The 21,052-nt window shown below is 49.5% G+C and overlaps 2 protein-coding genes across 2 annotated transcripts; both read right to left on the bottom strand.

Moving 5' to 3' along the window:
* Positions 1-6,042: 6,042 nt before the first annotated feature.
* LGALS7 (galectin 7) lies at positions 6,043-7,758 on the bottom strand. The gene is made up of 4 exons (XM_074277861.1): positions 7,661-7,758; positions 7,392-7,480; positions 6,700-6,901; positions 6,043-6,261 (listed from the first exon to the last, which is right to left on the bottom strand). The coding sequence occupies exons 1-4, from the start codon at positions 7,670-7,672 to the stop codon at positions 6,148-6,150; spliced, it is 417 nt and encodes a 138-aa protein (XP_074133962.1). The 5' UTR covers positions 7,673-7,758; the 3' UTR covers positions 6,043-6,147.
* A 7,496-nt stretch (positions 7,759-15,254) lies between these two features.
* LGALS4 (galectin 4) lies at positions 15,255-20,751 on the bottom strand. The gene is made up of 10 exons (XM_074278144.1): positions 20,573-20,751; positions 20,287-20,375; positions 19,612-19,816; positions 18,031-18,165; positions 17,063-17,089; positions 16,898-16,939; positions 16,623-16,652; positions 16,217-16,305; positions 15,575-15,740; positions 15,255-15,485 (listed from the first exon to the last, which is right to left on the bottom strand). The coding sequence occupies exons 1-10, from the start codon at positions 20,615-20,617 to the stop codon at positions 15,339-15,341; spliced, it is 975 nt and encodes a 324-aa protein (XP_074134245.1). The 5' UTR covers positions 20,618-20,751; the 3' UTR covers positions 15,255-15,338.
* Positions 20,752-21,052: the final 301 nt, after the last annotated feature.

Genomic DNA, 21,052 nt, shown 5'->3' with positions numbered 1-21,052 from the left:
TTCTATGAGATCAAAGATTTGGAGATGAAAGGAACCTCGAGATCATCTATCTCCTCCCAGCTCATTTTTCAGATGAGAAAACTAAGACTCAGAAAATCTTGTTAAATTTCCAGGTCCCACAGACAATGAGTATCAGAGGTGGGATTGTTGAACCCTAACCACTACGACACACTGCCTTTCTGCATATCCCACCAGGTCCACACACAAAACATGCTCCCAAACTGGAGAACTTCGAATCCACTAAGACCCTCAAATCTTTTTCAGATAAGCTTCTGTCTGTTCATGTCTAGTCGTCTTGTATTTACAAAAATGATTTTTCTGGCCTAAACTTAAGACTTCTTACCTGATTAAATTCAGTTACCCATTTCTGGCTGATGCTCTAGCCTGCCAAGATCTTTTTGAATCCAAACTCTGTGTGTCAACTAACCCTTCGAGCTTTGGACCATAGGGAAATCTGATAAGCAAGTCATCCATGACTTTATCCAAGACGCTGCTAGAAAAATGTTTAACAGGACAGGGTTGAGAGCAGCTCCCTGGGATGCTCCGCCGGAGACTGCTTTCTGGATCTAGTTGAGCTGCCACCCCATTGATTAGTGCTATCCAGCTAAGTCTGAACTCCCCGGGTTGTGCACTGTGATTTAAGCGATACCTTTTCATCTTTTCCACATGAATAGTGTGTGATTGCCTTTATTTTCATTACCCCTTTGAACGGTTCTCCCCCAGAAGTCTGGAACAATTCTGAACCAAACTGCAGAGCAAATTCCAATTTTCTAGTGCAGGAAGGGCCCTGTGTCAGGTCCTTTTTGCAAGAATAAGACAGGAGGAAATCTGCCCCGAATTTATTTTTTCCTCTTCACCTGCTCTATAATTCCCTCTCTCCCTCTACTATGGATTTCTTGAAGGGAGATGTCAGGGCCAGAGCAGTGTGAGCAAGAGTGTGGGATGCAGAAAACGTGGGAGCAGACTTTAAGCCATGACGCAATCAAATCAGCTACTCTGAATGGGAGGGATTGCTCAGCCAGGAAGCTTTCCATCTGCCCCATTTAACTTTTATCCAGTGGCAGTAAATGGGAGTAAATGTCCCTGCTCTGTGTAAGTTCAGGAAATCTTCTCATCCTTCCTGAAACTCTGGGAAGCCAGTTTGCACAATGGGGAAGGGAATTAATGTGTATTAATTTGTATTTATTAAATAAATTTTACTTTTATTTTTTATTATTTATTATGTATTTTTATTAAATAAATTTTATTTCATAAATAGTGATTTCAATTCAGAAAATGTCTGAGGTTCTGGGTACCAAGGGAAGAGACCTGAGCCTGAGGAAGTGAACTACCTCTAAGCTACAGGGGTGTGTGTCAAAAACAGAATGTTTAATAAATGTCATGCTTTATTATTAATATTCTTATTTATCTTAAATAAGAATAGTAATTTATTATTAATAATAATAAAATAAATTCTATAATAATATAATAAATATACTTATTAATAAAGAATAAATATTAATATTTATTTAATATTTGATCAATTCATCCTAAGCTGTATGGAGTGGGGGGGGGGGAATGGTTTCCCGATGATGAAAAGAAAACAGATGCTCTTGGCTTCTCAATACCATCTGAACTGCCTGGGTGGTCAATAAGCCCCAGAAGACAATGATCTTCTTTGGGGCAGTCTCCAAATGGGATCCACTGAACGGAGCTTGGACCTTGCAGTCAGAACATCTAAGTTCTTGATACTTATTTTAGATCAGATATTTCTTTGTCAGTTTTCACATCCTCACCTATAAAATGGGTATGATAGCAACACTGACCTCTGAGAGCTGTTGTTAGATGAGGATCAAATGAGATGATATATCGTCAACCTTAAATCACTCTGGTTAGCATGATCATAACCAGCAGTAACACTAGCTGCTAGAGTTTGTGTGTGTGTGTGTGTATGTTGTACATGTGTATTGTATTTAATATAATAGGCCTAATACATATATAATATGTTTTATGGAATATAACAAATATATATATATACACATTATAGTATTCTGTGTGTATGTGTATATATAGAATATATACATTATACTATAAATGCTATGTGTAAGTATATATATATATATATAGGATATATGTCTATGTGTGTGTTTGTGTAGACATACATACATATATGTGTGTTTTCCCCAAAAAAATTAAAGAAGGAGGGAAAAGAATTATTTGTGCCAAATTATTTATAGCAGCTGCTAAAAATTGGAAAGAAATTAATAGTAACTGATGCTGAGTGAAATGAGCAGAACCATCATTGTACAAGGCAACAATAAGACTATACGATGATCAATTCTATTGGACGTGGCTCTTCTCAACATCGAGATGATTCAAACCGGTTCCAATGGTTTTGTAATGAAGAGAGCCACCTACACCCAGAGAGCACCGTGGGGACACAGCATTCTTACTCTTTCTGTTGTTGTTCTCTTGCATTTTGTTTTCTTACTCAATTACTTGCCATTTTGATCTGATTTTTCTTGTTCAGTAAGAGAATTGTATAACTATGTTTACATGTATTAGATTTCATGTATTTCAACATATTTAACATATATTGGATTAGCTGCCATCTAGGGGGGAAGGGGAAGGAGGGGGAAAATTGGAACCGAAGGTTTTGCCAATGTTGAAAGATTACCCATGCATATGCTTTGTAAATAAAAAGCTTTCATAAAAAAAGAAATTATGGTATGTTAATGTAATGTAAAATTATTGTGTCATCAGAAATGATGAAATGGATCATTTCAAAGGGAACTGGGAAGACTGGAATGTCTTGATACAAAGGAAGCAGAACAGGAAGTTGACGTAAACACAAACAAAGTTGCCCAGGAAAACGACGCCGAAAGACTTCAGAACTCTGAAAAACATGGTAATAACCCTCGAGTCCAAAAGATGGAAAATGAAAGCCCAACCCCCAGCTAGAAAGGTGGTGAACTTAAAGATGCAAAAAGAAACGCTTGTTTTTGGATATTGCCAACGCAGGACTTAAAAAACTACAAAACATTGATCTGTGTGTCTCTATGTTAAAAGTTTTGCTTTGTTTTGTTTTAATTTGCTCAGAGGGGAGGAAGCTGTAAGGGAGACAGGTTAAAAAAAATGGAATTTGAGCTGAGTTTTGAAAGAAGTTAATAGAAGTAAAAAGAGAAACAGACACAGACACAGACACAGACACAGAGACACAGCATTTCACGGACAAGGAAAGACTAGGAAATGGGAGAATTGAGCAATTAAATGTGCAGAGAAACGCAAGGAGTACGTGTCTGGACTGGGCCCTAAATTCCAGCTTCCTGGCCAGCTCTCCAGGACTGGGTAGCCCCGGCTCTCTGGGAGTCACAAATAACTGAACTGCTCAGGGAGAAGCCAGAGTGACTGGGGGAGTCCATGGCTGCCAGCACTAGGAACGTGAACAGGATGAAGGGGGCTTTAACGGAAGAGAGGGGGTAACTAAAGCCAGTGGGATCAGAGGGAGAGGGTGGTAAGCCCAGAGCGGCCCAGTTTCCCTTGGCCCTGAGTGCAGGAGCCTGCAAGAACAGCAACAGCCGGCTTGGGAGTGGAAGCCAAGAGGTGTAGTAGATTAAGGAGAAAGGTGGATCTCGGTGAGCCACAGAATGTGGAAGGAGATCTAGACAATAGAAAGAACTCTAGAATGACTTAACAGATGAGGATAGAAGTGGGGCCCCATGGCTGTGGAATAGGGAATAGGGTTTTATATGTTGGTTTTATGGGACTTTTGTCTTAAAAAAAAACATTAAAAGGAATTAAAAAGAAGCTAGGAGAGGAATATGGGAGAAATATAGGTGACCTAAAAACAAAAGAGTGCAATAAGATGTATTTAATGATAACAAACCCACACAGAACAGAGTCCCAGAGGACATAGTAGAGGGAGCACATGGAGGATATTGATTAGGGGCTGAGTGTGGCCAGGGTTATCTGATCTCCAGTTCAGGATGGGCTGGGGCACCGAGAGAAAGGGAGAAGGGGCTTCTCCCCAGGAGAGGAGCCTGTGAGGCAGCCCGAGGGGAGGGGGCAGCCAAGGGCAGACCAGTGGGATGGGGCAGCACTCAGCTTCCAGCCATGCTAGCTCTGGGGGATGTGGGTGTCCCAGTCTCCTGTCCCTGGCTCCCCAGAAGATATATATAGGGGGTGAGGGTGGCCGTGATGGCCCTCAATTCCCCATAAAAGCCCAAGAATGGATAGAAGGCAGAATGGGGGCTGGGCATCGCTTCCCTGCCTTTGGCTGGGGAGTGCCAGAGCTTGGAGGATCAGCCCTGGCAACGGGCCCGAGGGGAGCTGGGAAAAGGGGGGCTGTTCCCGGGGTTCCCCCACATGTCCCATTCCCACTCCAGAAGGCCTGGTGGTGCCATGCTCCACGCAGGCCACGGAGGGCCCTGCCGCACTCCGTCCGTTCCAGCCCATCAGAGCCATCAGAGAGATCTGAGACCGTGCTAACCCACAGTTTCCCACGGGAAACTTGGCTGTCTGCTGCAATCCCAACTAGGGAAACCTTCATTCTCCACACACTCCTCCTCCTCCTCCTCCTCCTGGCCCCGGCTGGCATCTGAGCAGACTCTGACTGTCCTTGCCACCCAGCCACCACTACCACCTTGTGCCAGGGCCCTGGGGGTGGGGGTGGGGGGACTGTCCCCTCGAGTTCTGCTCCTCAGCTCTAGAGGGTGACCTGAGCAGAAAGCCGGGCAGGAGGGTGGCAGCCAGCTCCCTCTGAGGGAGGGACAGACACTGTTGGGAAACTCCAATGGCCTCAAGGTCCTCAGCCTGGGAATGTGTGGGGGCAGCAAGTCCAGGTGATCTGGGCGCAGGAACCGGGTCTTCCTGCCCTGCTGCCCCCTTGGGGATCTGGCGACGGAACCTCACAGTTCCCAGGGGTGGGGATGGGGAGATGTCACTCTCCCAGGTGATGATCCCTCCCTCTGCCCTCTTCTTCCATGGAAGCATTAGTGGAAATGCTTGTAGACCCTCCAGAGCTTGGCCCTGCCCCTCTCCCCATCACCCAGCAGGATTCTGGGAGCCTCCAGGCTCAGGGTCTCAAAAGGGGGCAGGGAGACCCTGTGGGGATTTCACTTGAGATGTTTGCTTTCTGCCCTTCCGCTTCCTCCCGGGGAGCACAAGGCGGTCTGGAGCCTCTGCTGCTCCTAGGTTCTCCCCGTGTGCCCCAAGCATTGGGGTTCTGATGCCCAGTGGAAGAAGCAAGAAGCGGAGCTCGGTCTCCAGGCCCACAAACACGCAGGCATTTACACAGAACAAAATAAATCAGAGGCAGAGCGGACTGCCGACTGGCAGAGTGGGCAGAGCAAGAGCAAGAGTCTCAGGTCCTGGGTTCAAATTCCGCCGATGCCTCGGAGTAGCCTTGTGACCCTGGGCACGTCACCTAAGCTGGTTTACCTTAGCTTCCTCATCTGTGAAATGAATCTGAGCAGGAAACGGCAAACCCCTAGCTGTGTGACCCTGGGTCAGTCCCTTCCCTCTGCCTCAGTTTCCTCATCTGTAAAACTAAGGTTGGAGCAGAAGCCCCTTGAGGTCCCTTTCAGCTCTAACGGTCTGTCTAACAGCCCTGCTGGAGAAAGCGGCCATGGAAGGGGGGGGGGAGAAAGGGGGTCATTGTTCAGAGTTGGAGCTTAGACCTCGGCTTGACCCCCCTCACTGCACCTGCTAGTTTGTGTGACCCCGAAAGGTCACTCTCTGAGCCTCAGTTTCCCCAGCGGTAAAATGTGACCCCCTCAAGGGGTTGCTGTGGGGACTATGTGAGACGATGTATAAGGGCTCGGAAACCTCAGGGGGCTGCAGAAACGGCACACTGCTCAGAGTCTCCAGCTCCTCAGCCGCCATGTTCCCCCTCCCCACCCCCCTTCCCTTGCCCGGTTTTTTATTGGCATCTTTTTCCCAGGCGCAGAGGGAGTGGGGGGGCGTCCCGGGATGCTCTAGGCAGGGAGGGGAAGGCCTGGAAAGGGGGCGCCTTGATCCCCCCATCCCTCGGTGGAAAGGCAGACACGAGAGCCACGAGCGGGGTGGGAGGGGACAAAGACTTTATTAGGTGTCGAGGCCCCCCCTCCCTCCCCGGCCTCGCGTTCCCAGTAAAACCCCCACCCCCCGCGGCCCGGACGGCCCGGACGTTCACAGGACGGACACGCTCTGCAGCTGCACGTCGCCGCCGACCTCCAGGAGCCGGACCAGGGGCAGGGGCACGCGGTGCGGGAAGTGGTGGAACACGCTGTCTCCGGCCACGGCCTGCGGAAGGGGCAGCGCGGCTCAGCCGGGCCTCCCGCACCCGAGCTCCGAGCCCCGAGGCCTGGGCCAGTCCGGGGGCGGGAGACACGCCTGCGCCCCTCGCACGCCCGGACCCGCCGCCCGGGCCTTCGATCCCCCAGCCTCCGTGGGAGGCCGCGTCCCTGCCGACGCCCCGGGCGCCGCCCCCGGCCCTGCCCCCGGACGGCGCTGGCCAGCGGTCCCAGCAGCGCCCCGCCCCCCCCCGGCCCTGCCCCCGGACGGCGCTGGCCAGCGGTCCCAGCAGCGCCCCCGCCCCCCCCCGTCCCCGGACGGCGCTGGCCAGCGGTCCCAGCAGCCCACCCCCACCCCCCCCCGGCCCTGCCCCCGGACGGCGCTGGCCAGCGGTCCCAGCAGCGCCCCCCCCCCCCCCGGCCGCCCGGAGCCGAGGCCCGCGGGTACCTTGAAGCCGTCGTCCGCGGTGATGAGCAGCAGGTCGAAGGGCTGCCCTTTCTGGAAGGGAAGGCTGGGGCTGCGCTCCTCCCGGCCCCAGGTGCCGTTCTGGAAGGAGTTAAACACCATCTCCCCCGAGTCCAGGCGGGGGTTGCAGTGCAGGGCGGCGTCCGCCCCCGCGCCCTCCGAGCACAGCAAGTTCACGTGGAAGCTGCGGCAGAGCAGGGGGCGTCAGCACCCACGGGGGGGGGGCTTTAGGGGATCAGGGACGGGGGTGGGGGTGGGGCTTCTTACCGGGATGGGGCAGGCTCTGGGTGGGACTCCCAGGGAGGGTGGGCTGAGGCCTGGGGGCCTCCATGGGGCTGCGGGCGGGGGGGGGGGAGGGGGGCTGGGGCAGACCCGAGATTCCCAAACCCAAGCGGAGGCGGGGCTGGCCACGGAATGGCGTCCAGCCTGGGGTCCCCTGGGCCGGGCGGGAGGTGGCCAGGGGGTCGCTGGGCCCAAACCTCGCGGCTGCCAAACCTTCTGGAGTCAGAGGCCGGAGGTGGAAGTTCTGGGGGGGAGGAGGGGAGCTGGAGCCCCAAGTCCCCCAGACACACTCGCCCCCCAGGGGACCCCGAAACCGCCCCCAGGAATGATCTCGGGGTGAATGGCCCAGGCCCCAGCACCTCTTGGCCCCGCCCTCCACACCCCAGACTCACCGGTTAGCGTCGGGCGGCAGGGTGCCCCTGACTCGGATCACGGAGCCAGGCTTGAGCCCATCTTGGAGCGCGGCCTTGTGAGGGAGGGTCTGCGGGGCACAGGCAATGGGAGGTGAGCCCGAAGCTCAGGGAGGGGCGCCCTGCGACGGGAGGGGGGGGAGACAGAGCCAAGGAGAAGGGGTGGGAGAGGAGAGCTCGAGGGGGGCAGAGCTGGGAGCCACATGTTCCCCCCTTCCATCCATCCGTCCGTCCCCAGGGCACACACTCACGTAGCTGGCCATGGTGTAGCCTGCGCAGGTGTTAGCTGGTGGTGGGAGGTGAATGCCGGCTGGGACAAGTCTTATAACTATGGGGGTGTGGGGGGAGGGCCCTGACTCATCCATCCCGCCCGCCCCGGGGGGCTCAGTGACTCAGCCCAGGGAAGGGGGGGAAGAGCGGGCAGATAACAGCTCCTGAACCCCACCCTGCCCGCGAGAGCCGGGCCCAGCCGGGTGTCCCGAATATGAGAGGTGGGGTCCAGCCAGCCCGTTGCCAGTTGGGTACCGAGGCTTCCCCTAGCACAGATACACCCCCCTGGGAGATGGGGGAAGCCCCCAAACATCGCAGACCCCACTGGAGGAGCCAGAAAGTGCTTTGAGACTCTCCAGAAATGAATGGCCAGGGAAAGTTGAGGCAGCTCACACACCCTCATCCATCCACACATCCATCCCTCTGCACACATCTCCCAGCTGTCACAGAGCCCCAGGGAGCTGGGCGGGAGAGCAGGGACAAGTGCCTGTGCTGGCTCCCAGTGCTCTCCCTCCCCGCCCATCCCCCGCTCTGACTTTCAGGCCCTCCTCCCTGGGTACCGCACTGGGGAAAGGGATTGAAAGTCCCAACAGAGAGGGGGAGTGGGGATGTGTTCATGAGGGAAGTCTGAGGTTGTAGAGAGGTCTCTAGAATTAATCCCACTTCCATCCGGTGCTTTGAGATCCTCAGACTCATTTGGAGCAGGATGTGGGGAGGAGAGTAAGCAGAAACTCAGATCTGGAAAGGAGGGCAGGGGTCGTCTCCTCTCTATTAAAAACCTCCAATGAAGGGGAAACTGGAAACCACGGCTCCCCAGCCACATTCTAGGGACCCTCTCCTCTTCCCAGCATCCCCCTGCAGCTCCTACTTCTTTCTCCGGGAGCCAGTGAAAGAAATTCCTTTTTTCTACCGATTCCTCTTCCATTTGAGAACTCATTCTGAGACACACCAGTAGATCTGTGACCCCCATCAATGGGGGTGCTCCCTGAAATGGTGCAGAGGGAGCCCTATCCACTCCCTCCCTATCCTGTCCATTGCCATCTGATAAGCTGCTTTTCTTGGAACCTCCTCAGCCTCTCTGGGCACTCCCAGGCTGCACTGGCACTTAGGACAAGTATCAGTTTCCCACATCACGAGTCTATCATTTTCAATCATACATTTCCTTTTTCAACTCATTTTCTAAATCTTATTTTTGTAGTTAACAGTAATCAATCTTCTCTCTCAACCATTGGGGGAAAAAATAACTTAGTAACAAATACACATAGTCAAGCAAAGCAAAACAAATTCCCTCATGAAACATGCTTCAACATGGGTCTTCTGGTGTCATGATTGGTCCCTGAATCTTAAATCTTTAGTTTGTCTTTATATTCTTTTGTTGTAGGAATTGCTGTGTTTCTGCTCACTTCACTTTGTCTCAGTTCATACAGATCTTCCCCAGGTTTCTCTGAAATCATCTCTTTTTTCATTTCTTCCAGCACAAGAGTCTTCCATCATTTGTTCAGCTATTCCCAGTCTCCTGGTTCCCTTCTAATTATTAGCTGAATTCGTTTTTTCATGCACAAACTTCCCCCCCCCCTCCCTGAGGCTGGGGTTAAGTGACTTGCCCAGGGTCACACAGCTAGGAAGCGCTAAGTGTCTGAGACCACATTTGAACTTGGGTCCTCCTGAATTCAGGGCTGGTGCTCTATCCACTGCGCCACCTAGCTGCCCCAATGCACAAACTTTTAAATTTATCTTTAAATTTAAATTTATTAAATTTTATTTTAAAATAATCACAAGTTCTTCCTCTAGCTGTAGGTTTGACAGATATTTTCTTGCATGCGTCCCTAAATTGTTTATGGTAACCCCCTTTTTATTTCTAAATTATGTACTTGTCTTTTTATATGGTGTGAGATGTTGGTCCAAGCCTAATTTCTGCTAGCAATTACTTTTCAGTTTTTTCTAAACAGTTTTTGTCAGATAGTGAGTTCTTGCCCCAACTGTTGGGTTGATCAAACTCTAGATCACTGTCTTACTTGCTTCTGTATGTTGTGAACCTGAGCCGTTCCCCTGACCAACCTTTCTATTTCTTACGTGGTACCAAGTTGTTCTAATGATTATAGCTTGGTAGTATAGTCTGAGATCTGATACTGCTGGCTCCCCTTCCTTCCCATTTTTTCAATGATTCCCATGATATTCTTGAGGGTTTTTTTTTTCTCCAGATGAATTTTGTTTTGTTTTGTTTTGTTTTTTTAGCTCTATAAAAATTATTTAGCAGTTTGATTGCTACAGCACTAAATAAATAAATACATTTAGATATTATTTTTATTTTATTATAAGGGCTATCCATACCTATGTGCAATTAAAATTTTCTCAAATTATTTAAATCTTTGTATAAAGTGTTTTTAAAATTATGTTTGTATATAGTTCCTGTGCATTTCTTGACAGACAAACTCTAAGATTTCTCTGGATTTTCTGTTTGGATTTCAAAACTTTTCATAATTTGATCCCCTTCTACTTTTCCAGTCTTCTTATACCTTATTCCTCTCTTCACACTCGACAAATCAGTGACACTAGCTTCCTTGATGTTCTTCACAGACAACATTACATCTCCCAACTCCAGAGAATTTTCATTGACTATCCTCCATTTTGGAGCACCCATCTTTCTCATCACTGACTGTTGACTTTTCTGGTTTCCTTCAAGTCACATTTAAAGTCCCAGCTCCTACCAAAATTATCTCCTGTTCCCCTTTAATGCTAGTGTCCTTCCTCTGAGATGGCCCTCCATTTTTACCCAGCATATATCTCTTAATAAATGCTTATTGATTGGTTCATATTATTCAAGGCACAGTTGATGAATGATTTTACAGAACAACTTTTTTCCTTTGTTTTTAAACTTTTGTTAGTCATAGGGGTTTCCTAGGTAGGGAAGAGGGACTGATTTATTCAGAAAGGAAAGCAATATAAAGACCAAAAAATAGAAAAGAGTAAATGAAACAGCACTGTGAAAAATGGTTAAGAATCTGAGAAAGATTGGGTCCTCATGACTTTCACTAATCTATAGGAAAATTTTCCATTTTCTGACTTTAAGAATCAATGTATGATCAATAAATTTGATTTATTGGGGTGGGGAAGAGAGAATCTGAGCAATTTCCCTGCTCAGTTTCAATTAAAGCTATTCTCTTCCTGTTCAATTTAATGCCCGATTCATTGTCCATTTATCCATAGAAGTAAGATCCTGGTCATTACAGAAGCCCTAAAGAGAGAGAAAGACACTGAGAAGAAGCCAGCTTCCGAGAGGAACCAGCAATCCACTTATGTGACGGAATAACATCATCGTGTTCATTGTGTTACCTTATAGTGCAAGAACTGAGGAAGGGGATGGTTTCAGAGAAGTCTGGGAAGATCTGTATAAACTGATGCAGAGTGAAGTAAGCAGAAGCAGAACAGTCGATGCAATGATAACAATATTGCAAAAAAAAAATAGCTCTGAAAGATTTGTGAAATTCAATTAATTCCAAGATCAACAATGATTCCCCAAGACTCATGTTATCTACCTCTGACAGAAAGGTGATGAACTCTAGATGCAGATTGAGATACAATCAATGAGGAAACTTGTTTTCCTTGATTATATATATTTGTTAAAAGGTTTTTAAAAAAAATTTCTTCCTTTATAATGGGTATGAGGGTGGAGGAGAAAGAAAGAATGTGTTTCCTTTTATTCTTAAAAAAATAAATTTTAAAAAAGGAAAGAGAAAGGAACTAAGACAGAGAAGAAGTGGAAAAGGAATAAGGAGGGGGAGGGAGGAAGGGCACTCTGAATTTGTACCCAGATTAAAACTGGATTCATCCACTTATGATGTGTCTGAATTTAGGTAAGTCACTCTTCTGGATCTCAGTTTCTTCAACTGTAAAACTTAGGGAGTTATTAACAGAGGTGTAACACTCCACTGTGGACAGAAAATGGCTTGCAAAACTCCCAAGTGTCCCACCCTCAAAGCATATTAAAATATAATTGGGAAATGTGTGACAAAATAAATAGACCTATGATATTACATAGATAATATTCATTTGTGGTTTTCTAAGTCAACATGTAACAGGGCAGGCATTTATCTCTGTTTGAGCTTGACCCACTGACCAAATGATCTCCCAGCATCAATCCCAGATAGCTCCCTTATGTTCCCCAAGCCTTCTCTTCTTCAGACTAAAATACCCTTTGGAGTCTAGGATAGAATTTAAATTAATTTGCTTTCTACAGCTCTCCACAATCTAGTTCCAGCCTACCTTTCTAGGTTTAACACATGCTCTGTCATCCCTAAAAATGCTTGATTTTTCTTCTCTCTTCTACTTTGAGCCTCCTCCTGCAGGAAGCCTGTTCCAGTTCCCCATCCCCTCCAAATTACCTTGACTATATTTTGTATTTAACATCCCATGAATGCTTTTCCTCTTCCAATATAGTGTAAACCCTTGAGGTCAGGACTGTCTCACTTTGTCTTTGTTTACCCTGAGACAAGACTCCACGAGATTCAGGGAAACTGCTAGGCAGCCTTTATGCTCAGAGGCAGTAAACTCAAGTCAGAATAAGGAAGCATGAAATTTGTATTCAGCAGGTCGAGATTGGCTGGCTTTTGGTAACTGTTTCCGAAGCTTACCAGCTGTGTGACCCTGAACAAGTCATTTTATCTCTCTTTTTTCATATGTAAAAATGGGATATACCTACATTGGATTACTTGCTGTCTAGGAGAGGGGGAAAGTGGGAAGGGAGAAAAATTTGGGACACAAAGTTTTGTTAGGGTGAATGTTGAAAACTATCTTTACATGTCCTTTGAAAAATAAAAAGCTATACTACTGTCTATCTACCCAGGTTACTTATACCTTCGGAATCTAATACTTAATGTGCAACAAGAAAATGGTATTTACACACATATATTGTATCTGGGTTATATTGTAACATATGTAAAATGTATGGGATTGCCTGTCATCGGGGGGAGGGAGTGAAGGGAGGGGGAGATAATTTGGAAAAATGAATACAAGGGATAATATTATAAAAAAAATTACTCATGCATATATACTGTGGAAAAAATGCTAAATAAAATTTAAAAAAAATAAATAAAAATAAAAAGCTATGTTGAAAAATTACCCTTGCATATGTTTTGTCAATAAAAAGCTATAATAAAAAAAACCAACTGGAAAAAGAGAAAAATAAAAAGCTATTATTATAGGAAAAAATAAAAATCATATTAAAAAAGTAAAAATGGGGAATAAAGATCTTCCTGGGGCTGCTATGAGAATCAAATGAAACAATATTTGTAAAGTATAAAGGGCTGGGTTAGATAGCCACCATTGTCTCTTAACTCTAGATTCTCTGCTAGGATGGATCCATTTTAAAATGTGTACGATTTTTCTCCCATTTTTGCTGTGATCAATAAACACTTTGGTACATTGGATAGTTGAGTCTTGTGAATGTCTGTGTGTGGGTGCGGTGTTGGGGATTGGGCAGAGGGGAAGTGTGACTATGGAGTGGAAAGGCTGTGGGCAGTGTGGGCTTGGAGCTGGGCAGTTGGGCGCTCAGGAAAACCCAGTTCCATTCTAGCTTCAGACATTTGCTGAGTGTGTGAATCCCCCACAAATCACTTAATCACTGTTTCCTTCCATGGCCTTGCTGCCTTATCATCATTATTGTTGCCGATATGATTCTTTCCCTCTGAGCACTTTGGCTTTTGATACTTCCCGACTGCTGTGCAGAAGGATGGAGAACTGCACTGGTTGTTGGTTACCTCTGGACCTGGACTCTCTGTTACAAATTATCCGCAGCTGGCTTTGAGATCAAGTCGCCCAGTTTCGGGGAGCGATAGGGCGGTTTTTACTGTTGACACCGACTCCAGGAGCCCATTGGTAAAGACAGGCTACAGAAGGGGGTCCGTCCCAAACCCTGGGATTTGCGATTGTGATATTCTCGCCAGGTTGGTGCCCCAAAGAGAAAAATCATTTCTTTTATGTGTCTGTGACCCGGACGTAGGATTCTGCAAGCCCACTTCCCCCTACTCCCTTTTCCCAGGCAGTGAATGCTCATCGGTTGGGAATTCCCTGACCATCCCTGGGAAGAATGGAGAGAGAAAGAGGGAGATTTAGAGAGTTATCGGGCTTAAAATGAGGGGCTGGGCTAGATGGCCTCTGATGTCCCTTAACAGCTCTAGATCTAGGATCTTCTGCTTGGATAGGTCCCTTGCAAAATGTGTAACATTTTTCTCCCATTTTTGCTATATTCAATAAGCATACTTTGCTATGTTGGATATCAGAGCTTTGAGTGTGAATGTCAAGAATTGGGAGTAGGGGACGTATGACTGGGGGAGGGGAAGGCCGTCGTGTGGTGTGGGATTGGAGCTAGCCAAGAAGACCAAAGCTCCAACTGGTTCCAACCATTTGCTAAGTGTGTAAACCTTGAGCAAATTACTTAATCATTTTTTGTTTCATTTCCTCTTCTGTAAATTGAAGGTCCCAATAGCACTTATTTCATTGGGAAAATAAAACGAATTATTTGAAAAATTGCTTTGCAAACCTGAGAGCTCTATAGAATTGAACTAATAGAATTATTTATCAATAGAATTGAGTAATAGTTATTATATTTTATCTCTTTCAATTCGATGCTGAACCCAACCAGCACACTTACAGAGAGACTTGAAGACTGGAGTGGGGTAGCAGGTGTAATACTTTGCTATGGCCAGGAAACTGAGGCCTTCTGGGTCAATGCTACGGGTCTAGTGGTTCAAGAAGATCACCACCTGGTGGCCAATTCCGGCATCGTACTCCCTTGCTGGATAATTAGTACAGTGACATACCGCCTTTTCTGTGTGCTTAAGTTAATAAGTTAATTTGGACATGTTAAAGGTGTTGGGAATATTCTGAGTGTCACAACTGCCAGGTACTCATGGGTCCCACTAGGACGTAGTAACCGACATTTCAGAGTACAGCCTCCTTTCAGATGACCCTTAGGGGGGAAGTCACAGGACGGGCGGAGATCTGAATTGGTGAGAGGATTTCCCACAAGTTAAGGAAATCACAGTGGAAACAAAATGCCATATATAGGAAGAAAGGGCAATTCCTGGGCTTCCTACAAGAGACAATTAGGAAGAGTTTTTCTGGAGTCACAAAGATGAATTCAAATCCATCCTTAGGCACTTATTAGCTTACTGGTGGGGTGACTGTGGGAAAGTCATTTAATTTCTGTAAATTGTAAAATGGGAATAATAGCGCCTATCTCCCAGAGTTGTCATGAGGATCAAATGAAATAATATGCATAAAGTAGGCATTTCAGTCAACCGACATTTATGAAGTGTATTGGTTACTGTGTTCTTTCCTGACCCCCTGATTATTCTCTTTTAGGCCCTAAATTACTTTGAATTTCCCTATCCACATACTCATTGTTTCCTCCATGTGAAGTGGGAGCTTCATGAGGGCAGGGACTGTTTTATTTGTGTCTGTCTCAGGTCTAGGAAAGTGCCTGGTATACAGTAGGCACTTAATATATGTTTGTGAAATCAGACGGACATCAAGGAACCAGCGAACGAGAGAACGAATGAATACACAGACAAGTGATTGAGAAGAAAAGTGGCCAATGCTCCATCAGACACAAGATCCAGCACACATGGAGAGGCAAGCCTCTGGGGGCCGGGCTGGGGCTCAGATCTGCACATAAGACAGGGACAGGTCTCCCTTGATCTCCACCATGTTCACCTTGTGGAAGTCGGAGAATCGGTGGGTGTAGTCAAAGAGGTGTTGGCCGTTGGCAAAGACTTTGAAGCGGTCGTGGCCACAGCGGACAGACAGCTAGAGTGGGTGGGAAAGAGGCAGAGTGAGAAGGAAGGGGTGGTGAGAATAAGGGAGGAGGAGGCAGGTCCCCGAGCCCCCAGACTCACATCAAAGTACTGGCCCTGGGTAAATGGGTTGAAGCTTATGGTCCTCTCCTCTTTCCCCCACTTCCCATCCATGAAGGTGTTGCGGACCACAACCCCTTCGGAGACCCGAGGGTTAATGTGCAGGGCCACGTTCTCTGAGTCGGCCTCCTTGAAGTTGATGACGATACTGGGGGACAGAGAGGTAGAGGGCAGGAGCTGAGGGCGGGCCCCTAGGCCTGGGCCCCTGAGGGCCTTGGACCCCCAAAGTGTAGGGATCTCTGTGGGTGGGGAGTGACTGCTGTAGGGAGAAAGCTGAACTGCTGGGGGAGGGAGAAAATAGCAAGGGATGGCTACCGGTCCCTTGATGGGGTTGAGATACCTATGACTCCCCAGGAAGAATTCCGGGGCTGAGAGCCACATTTGGGTCTCTGGGGGACCTGAGTGGGGACTTGGAGTGGGGCTTGCCAAGGGACAAAAGCTTGAGAGGGGCATGGGGGAGGGTATCCGATGGCTTCCACCCTGGGAGAGGGCTGAGGGGCTTGTGGGTCCCCAGGAGGGATTCCATGGAGGAGACTGGATAGCTGGGTCCTAAGAGTTTGGAAATCTGGAGAAATGGGCCCCCAGAAAGGTGGGAGCTAGTGGGCTACATCCCAGGTCTCTCACCTGCTGGCCCGCTGATTCACCATTCCCTTTATCACAATGGTTTTGCGGGCTGTAAGACCACTCTGCATTCGCCCCCAGTATGGCACAGGCTGTTGATCAAAGGGTCACAGACAGGATCGAGAGCCGACCAGGGCCTTGGAGGCATTGACGCCCCCTTTGCTATGCCATCTAACTGGGGGCCCCCGCCAGCTCCCCATTGCATGTAGACAAGGCAAACCAGTCCTGGGGAAGGTGTCACGTGGCCTAAGATCTGAACCCAAGTCCTCTGGCTCCATTGTGGGGGCAGGGAGGATGGGGGATCCCCTGGATTCCCACTGAAGTTAATCTGGCCCTCCCCACCCGAGACTCTGGACTCCGTCTCCGACGCCCCCCACGAGCCCAATCTCCTACCACACTAATCCCGTACCGGATTGAAGATTGGTGGTCCTTCCATGGTCTGCAAAGGGGGGAAAGGAGCAGGAGATTAGGGGACCCTTCAGAATACAGGATTAAGCACTTTTCAGTTGGGTCTCAGAGAAGGTAAATGATTTCTCCCTGGTCACTCAGGCGGTCAGGGTTAGAGGCGAGATTCAAACCCGGGTCTCTGCCAGAGCTCAGACGCTCTGCTGATTGACTATTACCTCAGGAGCCAGGGGTGAGCATCTGCGGACCCAGGCCTTCCTCTAGCCAAAGCCTACTCACCGGCAATTCATAGGGCGGCTTCGTCTGAGTGGTTCCTGGGCCCTAGAGGATGAGGGAGGAAGGAAGGTAAGGAAAGGGACCTTCCGCTTCCCCACCATCTTTAATTTCCTCCTGGAGCCACTTCCTGATTCTGTGCCCCGACCCTCTCCCCCAGGGGGTACTTACTGGATACGCTGGGATTGTCACAGGAATCTTGGAGGAGAGAATAGAAAGGCATGAAGTATCTTTCCGGGGCTTCCCCAAAGCTTTGGGTAAAAAGGGGATGGAGGGTTGCCCCCTTCTTCACCCTTTGCACAACCAGAGTTCTACAAGGGAACCAAGCACCCGAACATTCCTAATGGAAATTCTGGGCTGTCCCGCACAGACACAGATGGGAGACGGGAAGCCCCACTCCTTGGCCATCTTTAGTCGGAGGGATAGACTCCCAACCTTCTCCCAGATTTCTTCCTGTCCCTACGTCTGCAGAAAGGGACTCAAAACAAGAAAAACTCTGAAATGACAGAAGGCCTCCGTGTTCAGAGCAGAGGGAGGCGTTTCATCCAACTTTCTCATCACAGAGGAGACAAACCGAGGCAGGCCCCACGCCCTGCCATGAGGCCCGGGGGGGAGGGGGATCTGAGATTGGAACCAGGCCCCTGGCTCTGAATGCAGCCCTTTCCCTGAGCAGCCTCAGCAGAAGCGGTTGTCTTCGTGCCCAAAGGCGGAACAACAATGGGGCAACCATGGCGTAATTTCATGAGCTGCATCTGTAGAGAGCCTGCCTGGGCTTGAATTATAGCTTATGAATTAAGAATGATCTTATATGAATTATATATGAGTTGATGAATTCTATTTCTTTTGCTTGCTCTTTAGCCATATGACCTTAGGCCAGCTATTTCCCCTCCTCTCTAAAACTGGGGAAGGGGGGAGGCCGATGGCGGGAGTTGGAGAAGAGCCAGTGGTCCAGCTACCCACCCGTCTTCCCAGGAAGCGTTTCGGAGTTTCCTCCTCCCGTGCTGAGCTCCCCGCTTAGGGCCCCTGCGGCCCCCGAACTTTCTGCAGCACCCCAGCAGGACAGAGTGGAACGTGTCCCCAGCCCTGCTCTCCCGGGCGAGCCCTGCCTCAGTGGGCCCATCCCTCTCCAGACTCTCTACCTGGCCTGGGTCAGGGCCTCCTCCAAGGAAGTTGATGGAGTGAAGCTCCAGGTCTCCATCCACTTGCAAATGAGTGACCATCTGTATAGGTACCCGGTGTCCATACTCATAGAAGGGGCTGCCATTTACCACCACCTGATGGGGAGGGAGGAAGTTAGGAGGACTCAAGTCCAAAACCAGCAAGTCTTTCCCACCCCCACCCCCATCGTTAACCATTCCCCTTCCTGGGACCTCTCAGAACATCCGGTTGGATCCAGGGTTCAAATCCTGCCTCTAATAACTACTAGCTAACACTTCAGGTCAAAGTGCATCCCAAGAGGAGCTCCAACCCTCTAGGTTGCCTTGGTAAAGGTAAATCCCCAGATCTGGATAATCATGTGCTCACAGGGGTTTTATGTCATATGAATTTAATAAAAATCACGATGTCTTTGCCGATCCCTCAGGGCTAAAGCTTTCCCTGCCCGCCACTCCCAGTTTATGAGTCTGCAGCTCGTTTCCCTGTTTATCTGTGAACCCCCTGATGTCAAGGATCATCTTTTGTCTATATTTGCATCCCCAGGACCACCAGGACAGTTCCAGGTACACAGTGGGCACTTAATAAATGCTCATCGACTGACCACGGGAGAGCTTGCTAAGTGCCCGTTCTGGTAGAGGGATTGTCGCTGAGCCCTGCTGGTTCTCGGTGGCCCCATCTGGAATTTCTCGGCAGAGAGTTTGCCATTTCCTTCTCCAACAGGGAGAACGGGGGTCAGTGACTGGCTCAGGATCACGCAGCTAAGACTGCATTTGAATTCAGGCCCTCGGGATTCTAGGACCGGCTCGATAGCGCCACCTGGCTGCCCTGCTCTACATGGGCGAATCCCAAATCTAGGAATGTCCTACTGTCCCAATTTCCCGGCTCCTGATGAACAATAGGAAAATACGCTGCCATAGGAGAGAGGAGGTACAAGCAGAGGGGGCGCAGCCTTCGGGAAGCTCAGAGCTTGGAGGCCAGGTTGAATTGAAAGCCCCTTATAAGACAGCGGAAGAAACTGAGTCCCGGTAACGGGAATGGGCACTTGGTGCCAACCGCAGAGCAATATTTGGGCCCAGATCTCTTCCTTCCCAAGCTAATAAATGCGTCCATGCATTCGTTATTTGATGCATCCGCCCGGCCGCGTCCCGCGGGGAGGACTTTGGCAGCCGGGGAGAGCTGAGGAGGTACCCAGGAGAGAGGACTGGGAGCACTCCATGATCGAGGTCTGTCTCGGCCCCGGACCTCACACACTTTTTGTCCAGTTTTTTCACCTGAGGCAGCCAAGCCAATAGATTTTGAAGTCCCACGGGGCCAGGGATCTCACTACCTCCGTGGCTTTTTTTTCTAGAAATCTTTGAGATTAGACTAAATCGCCTTTTCTGAAACCCACCACCATAGGCGCCTAATAAGTGCTTCTTGATGGCCTGAACCTCGGGCTGGCCCTGGGGCCCCACGGCCGCTGTCCTCTTGCCCGCTTCTGGGAAGTTTCTCCTAAATCGCTCTAAGGGGCAGCGCCTCGGAAGGACCCCGCCCCGCCCCGCCCCACGCCCGGGCCTCTCCCAGACCTTGTAATGCTCGTCCATGACCATGATGACCATCTCAAAGGGGGCTCCCTTTTTGAAGGGCATGCTTCGCTTCCTCTCCTCGCTGCCCCAGCGGCCTCCCTGCATCGTGTTGAAAACCACCTTGTCCCAGCCGTCGAAGCGCGGGTTGAAGTGGAAGGCCACGTCGCAGCCGGGCGTGCCCCCCAACACAAAGTTTACATAAAACCTGGCAGGGAGAAGCCACGGGACGAAAAGAAGATCAGGGCCCCGCAGCCCAGGCCCCGCAGCCCGGGCCTTCGAGCCTCCCGGCTCCCCACCGACTCCCTCCTCCAGGAAGATCTGACGGTGGGGCTGGGCGGGGCCGTGGGCGCTCACTTCTAATCCTCCCTCCCCTGTGCCAGGACCACCAGATGAGAGGCCGTTTTGACCTTAGAGACCAGCTAAGATAGAAGTCTAAGATGAGACATTTGTAATATAGTGCATGGCACACAGTAGGCAATTAATAGATGCAGGTTTTCTCCTTCCCACTATTTTTTAGCCTCATTTCAGATTGTAATTGAGATCTCTGAGAAGGTGAGTGACTTCCAGGTCACACAGGATATGTGAGGGGCCAGAGCCAGCATTTTTCCCACCCTCCTCTGTCCAGAGACCCCAGCCATTCTCCCATCCTCTCCTCCATCCCTTTTCAGCCCTCACCTCTTCATGTGGTCACTGGCCACCCCTTGGATGTAGATGGACATCCCTGAGCGAAGGCCCCCGGGGATCTCTCTGTTGTACGGGAGAGTCTGGGTGGGGGAGAGGATGGGGGGGTTAGAGGTCCAGAATGAAGTCCCCTCAACGAGAGGGAGGGAGGGAGGCTCTGTGGTCCCCGGCTTGCTCTCCTCACCACCCAAGGTCATCGTGGGGATGGGAGATCAGATTTGGGGAAGAGCAGAGCTGGGGGCTCCGGGCTCGGGGCTGGGTCCGCTGGCTGGTCACTCACCGGGTTATAGCTGGGTTGGTAGCCGGGAGCAGGCATAAAGGCCATGTTGGCACAGAGAGGGCTCTGGGCAGCAGAGGGAAAAGCTGGTGTCTGGAATGGGGCGAGGAGCGTGCCCGCTATGCCTTTTATATCCCAGCAGGGCAGGGCAGGGGTGTCCTGGGTGTGACGGCAGCAGGGCTGGGGGGATGAATATCCCTTCTTTCCTTCCCTCCCCTCCTACCAGCTCCCTTTATGGGGGGATTTTGCCTCTCTCTCACCCCCCTCAGGGGGACCCTCTCCTCATTCCAAGTGGGTCTGGGGGTTCCTAGTCTTCCCCTGCTCCTCAGAAGAGGAAGCTGCACCCCCCAAACTTTGACCACAGCCAAGCCTTATCTAGATTCTTATCTGCAGAGGCTGGGAGTGCTATTGGAGAAGTGGGCAGGTTCCCAGCCCAGAACAAACAGGTGTGTGAGGCAGAATACCAGGGCCTTTGACCTCTTC

This window comes from Sminthopsis crassicaudata, chromosome X (genome assembly GCF_048593235.1).
Source record: "Sminthopsis crassicaudata isolate SCR6 chromosome X, ASM4859323v1, whole genome shotgun sequence".
In the NCBI taxonomy this organism is placed as follows: Eukaryota; Metazoa; Chordata; class Mammalia; order Dasyuromorphia; family Dasyuridae; genus Sminthopsis; species Sminthopsis crassicaudata.
The sequence above is the reverse complement of the archived record's forward strand: the minus strand, read 5'-3'. Positions and strand labels throughout refer to the sequence as shown.

Coding starts and splice junctions, on each gene's coding strand:
- LGALS7 (XM_074277861.1), bottom strand. Junction 6,902..7,391: donor CTGCCGCCCGACGCTAACCG/GTGAGTCTGGGG, acceptor GCTCTGCCGCAG/CTTCCACGTGAACTTGCTGT. Junction 6,262..6,699: donor CCGCGGACGACGGCTTCAAG/GTACCCGCGGGC, acceptor CCCCTTCCGCAG/GCCGTGGCCGGAGACAGCGT.
- LGALS4 (XM_074278144.1), bottom strand. CDS start 20,617: ATGGCCTTTATGCCTGCTCCCGGCTACCAACCCAGCTATAACCCG. Junction 16,306..16,622: donor GACCACCAATCTTCAATCCG/GTACGGGATTAG, acceptor TTTGATCAACAG/CCTGTGCCATACTGGGGGCG. Junction 15,741..16,216: donor GTGAATCAGCGGGCCAGCAG/GTGAGAGACCTG, acceptor TCTGTCCCCCAG/TATCGTCATCAACTTCAAGG.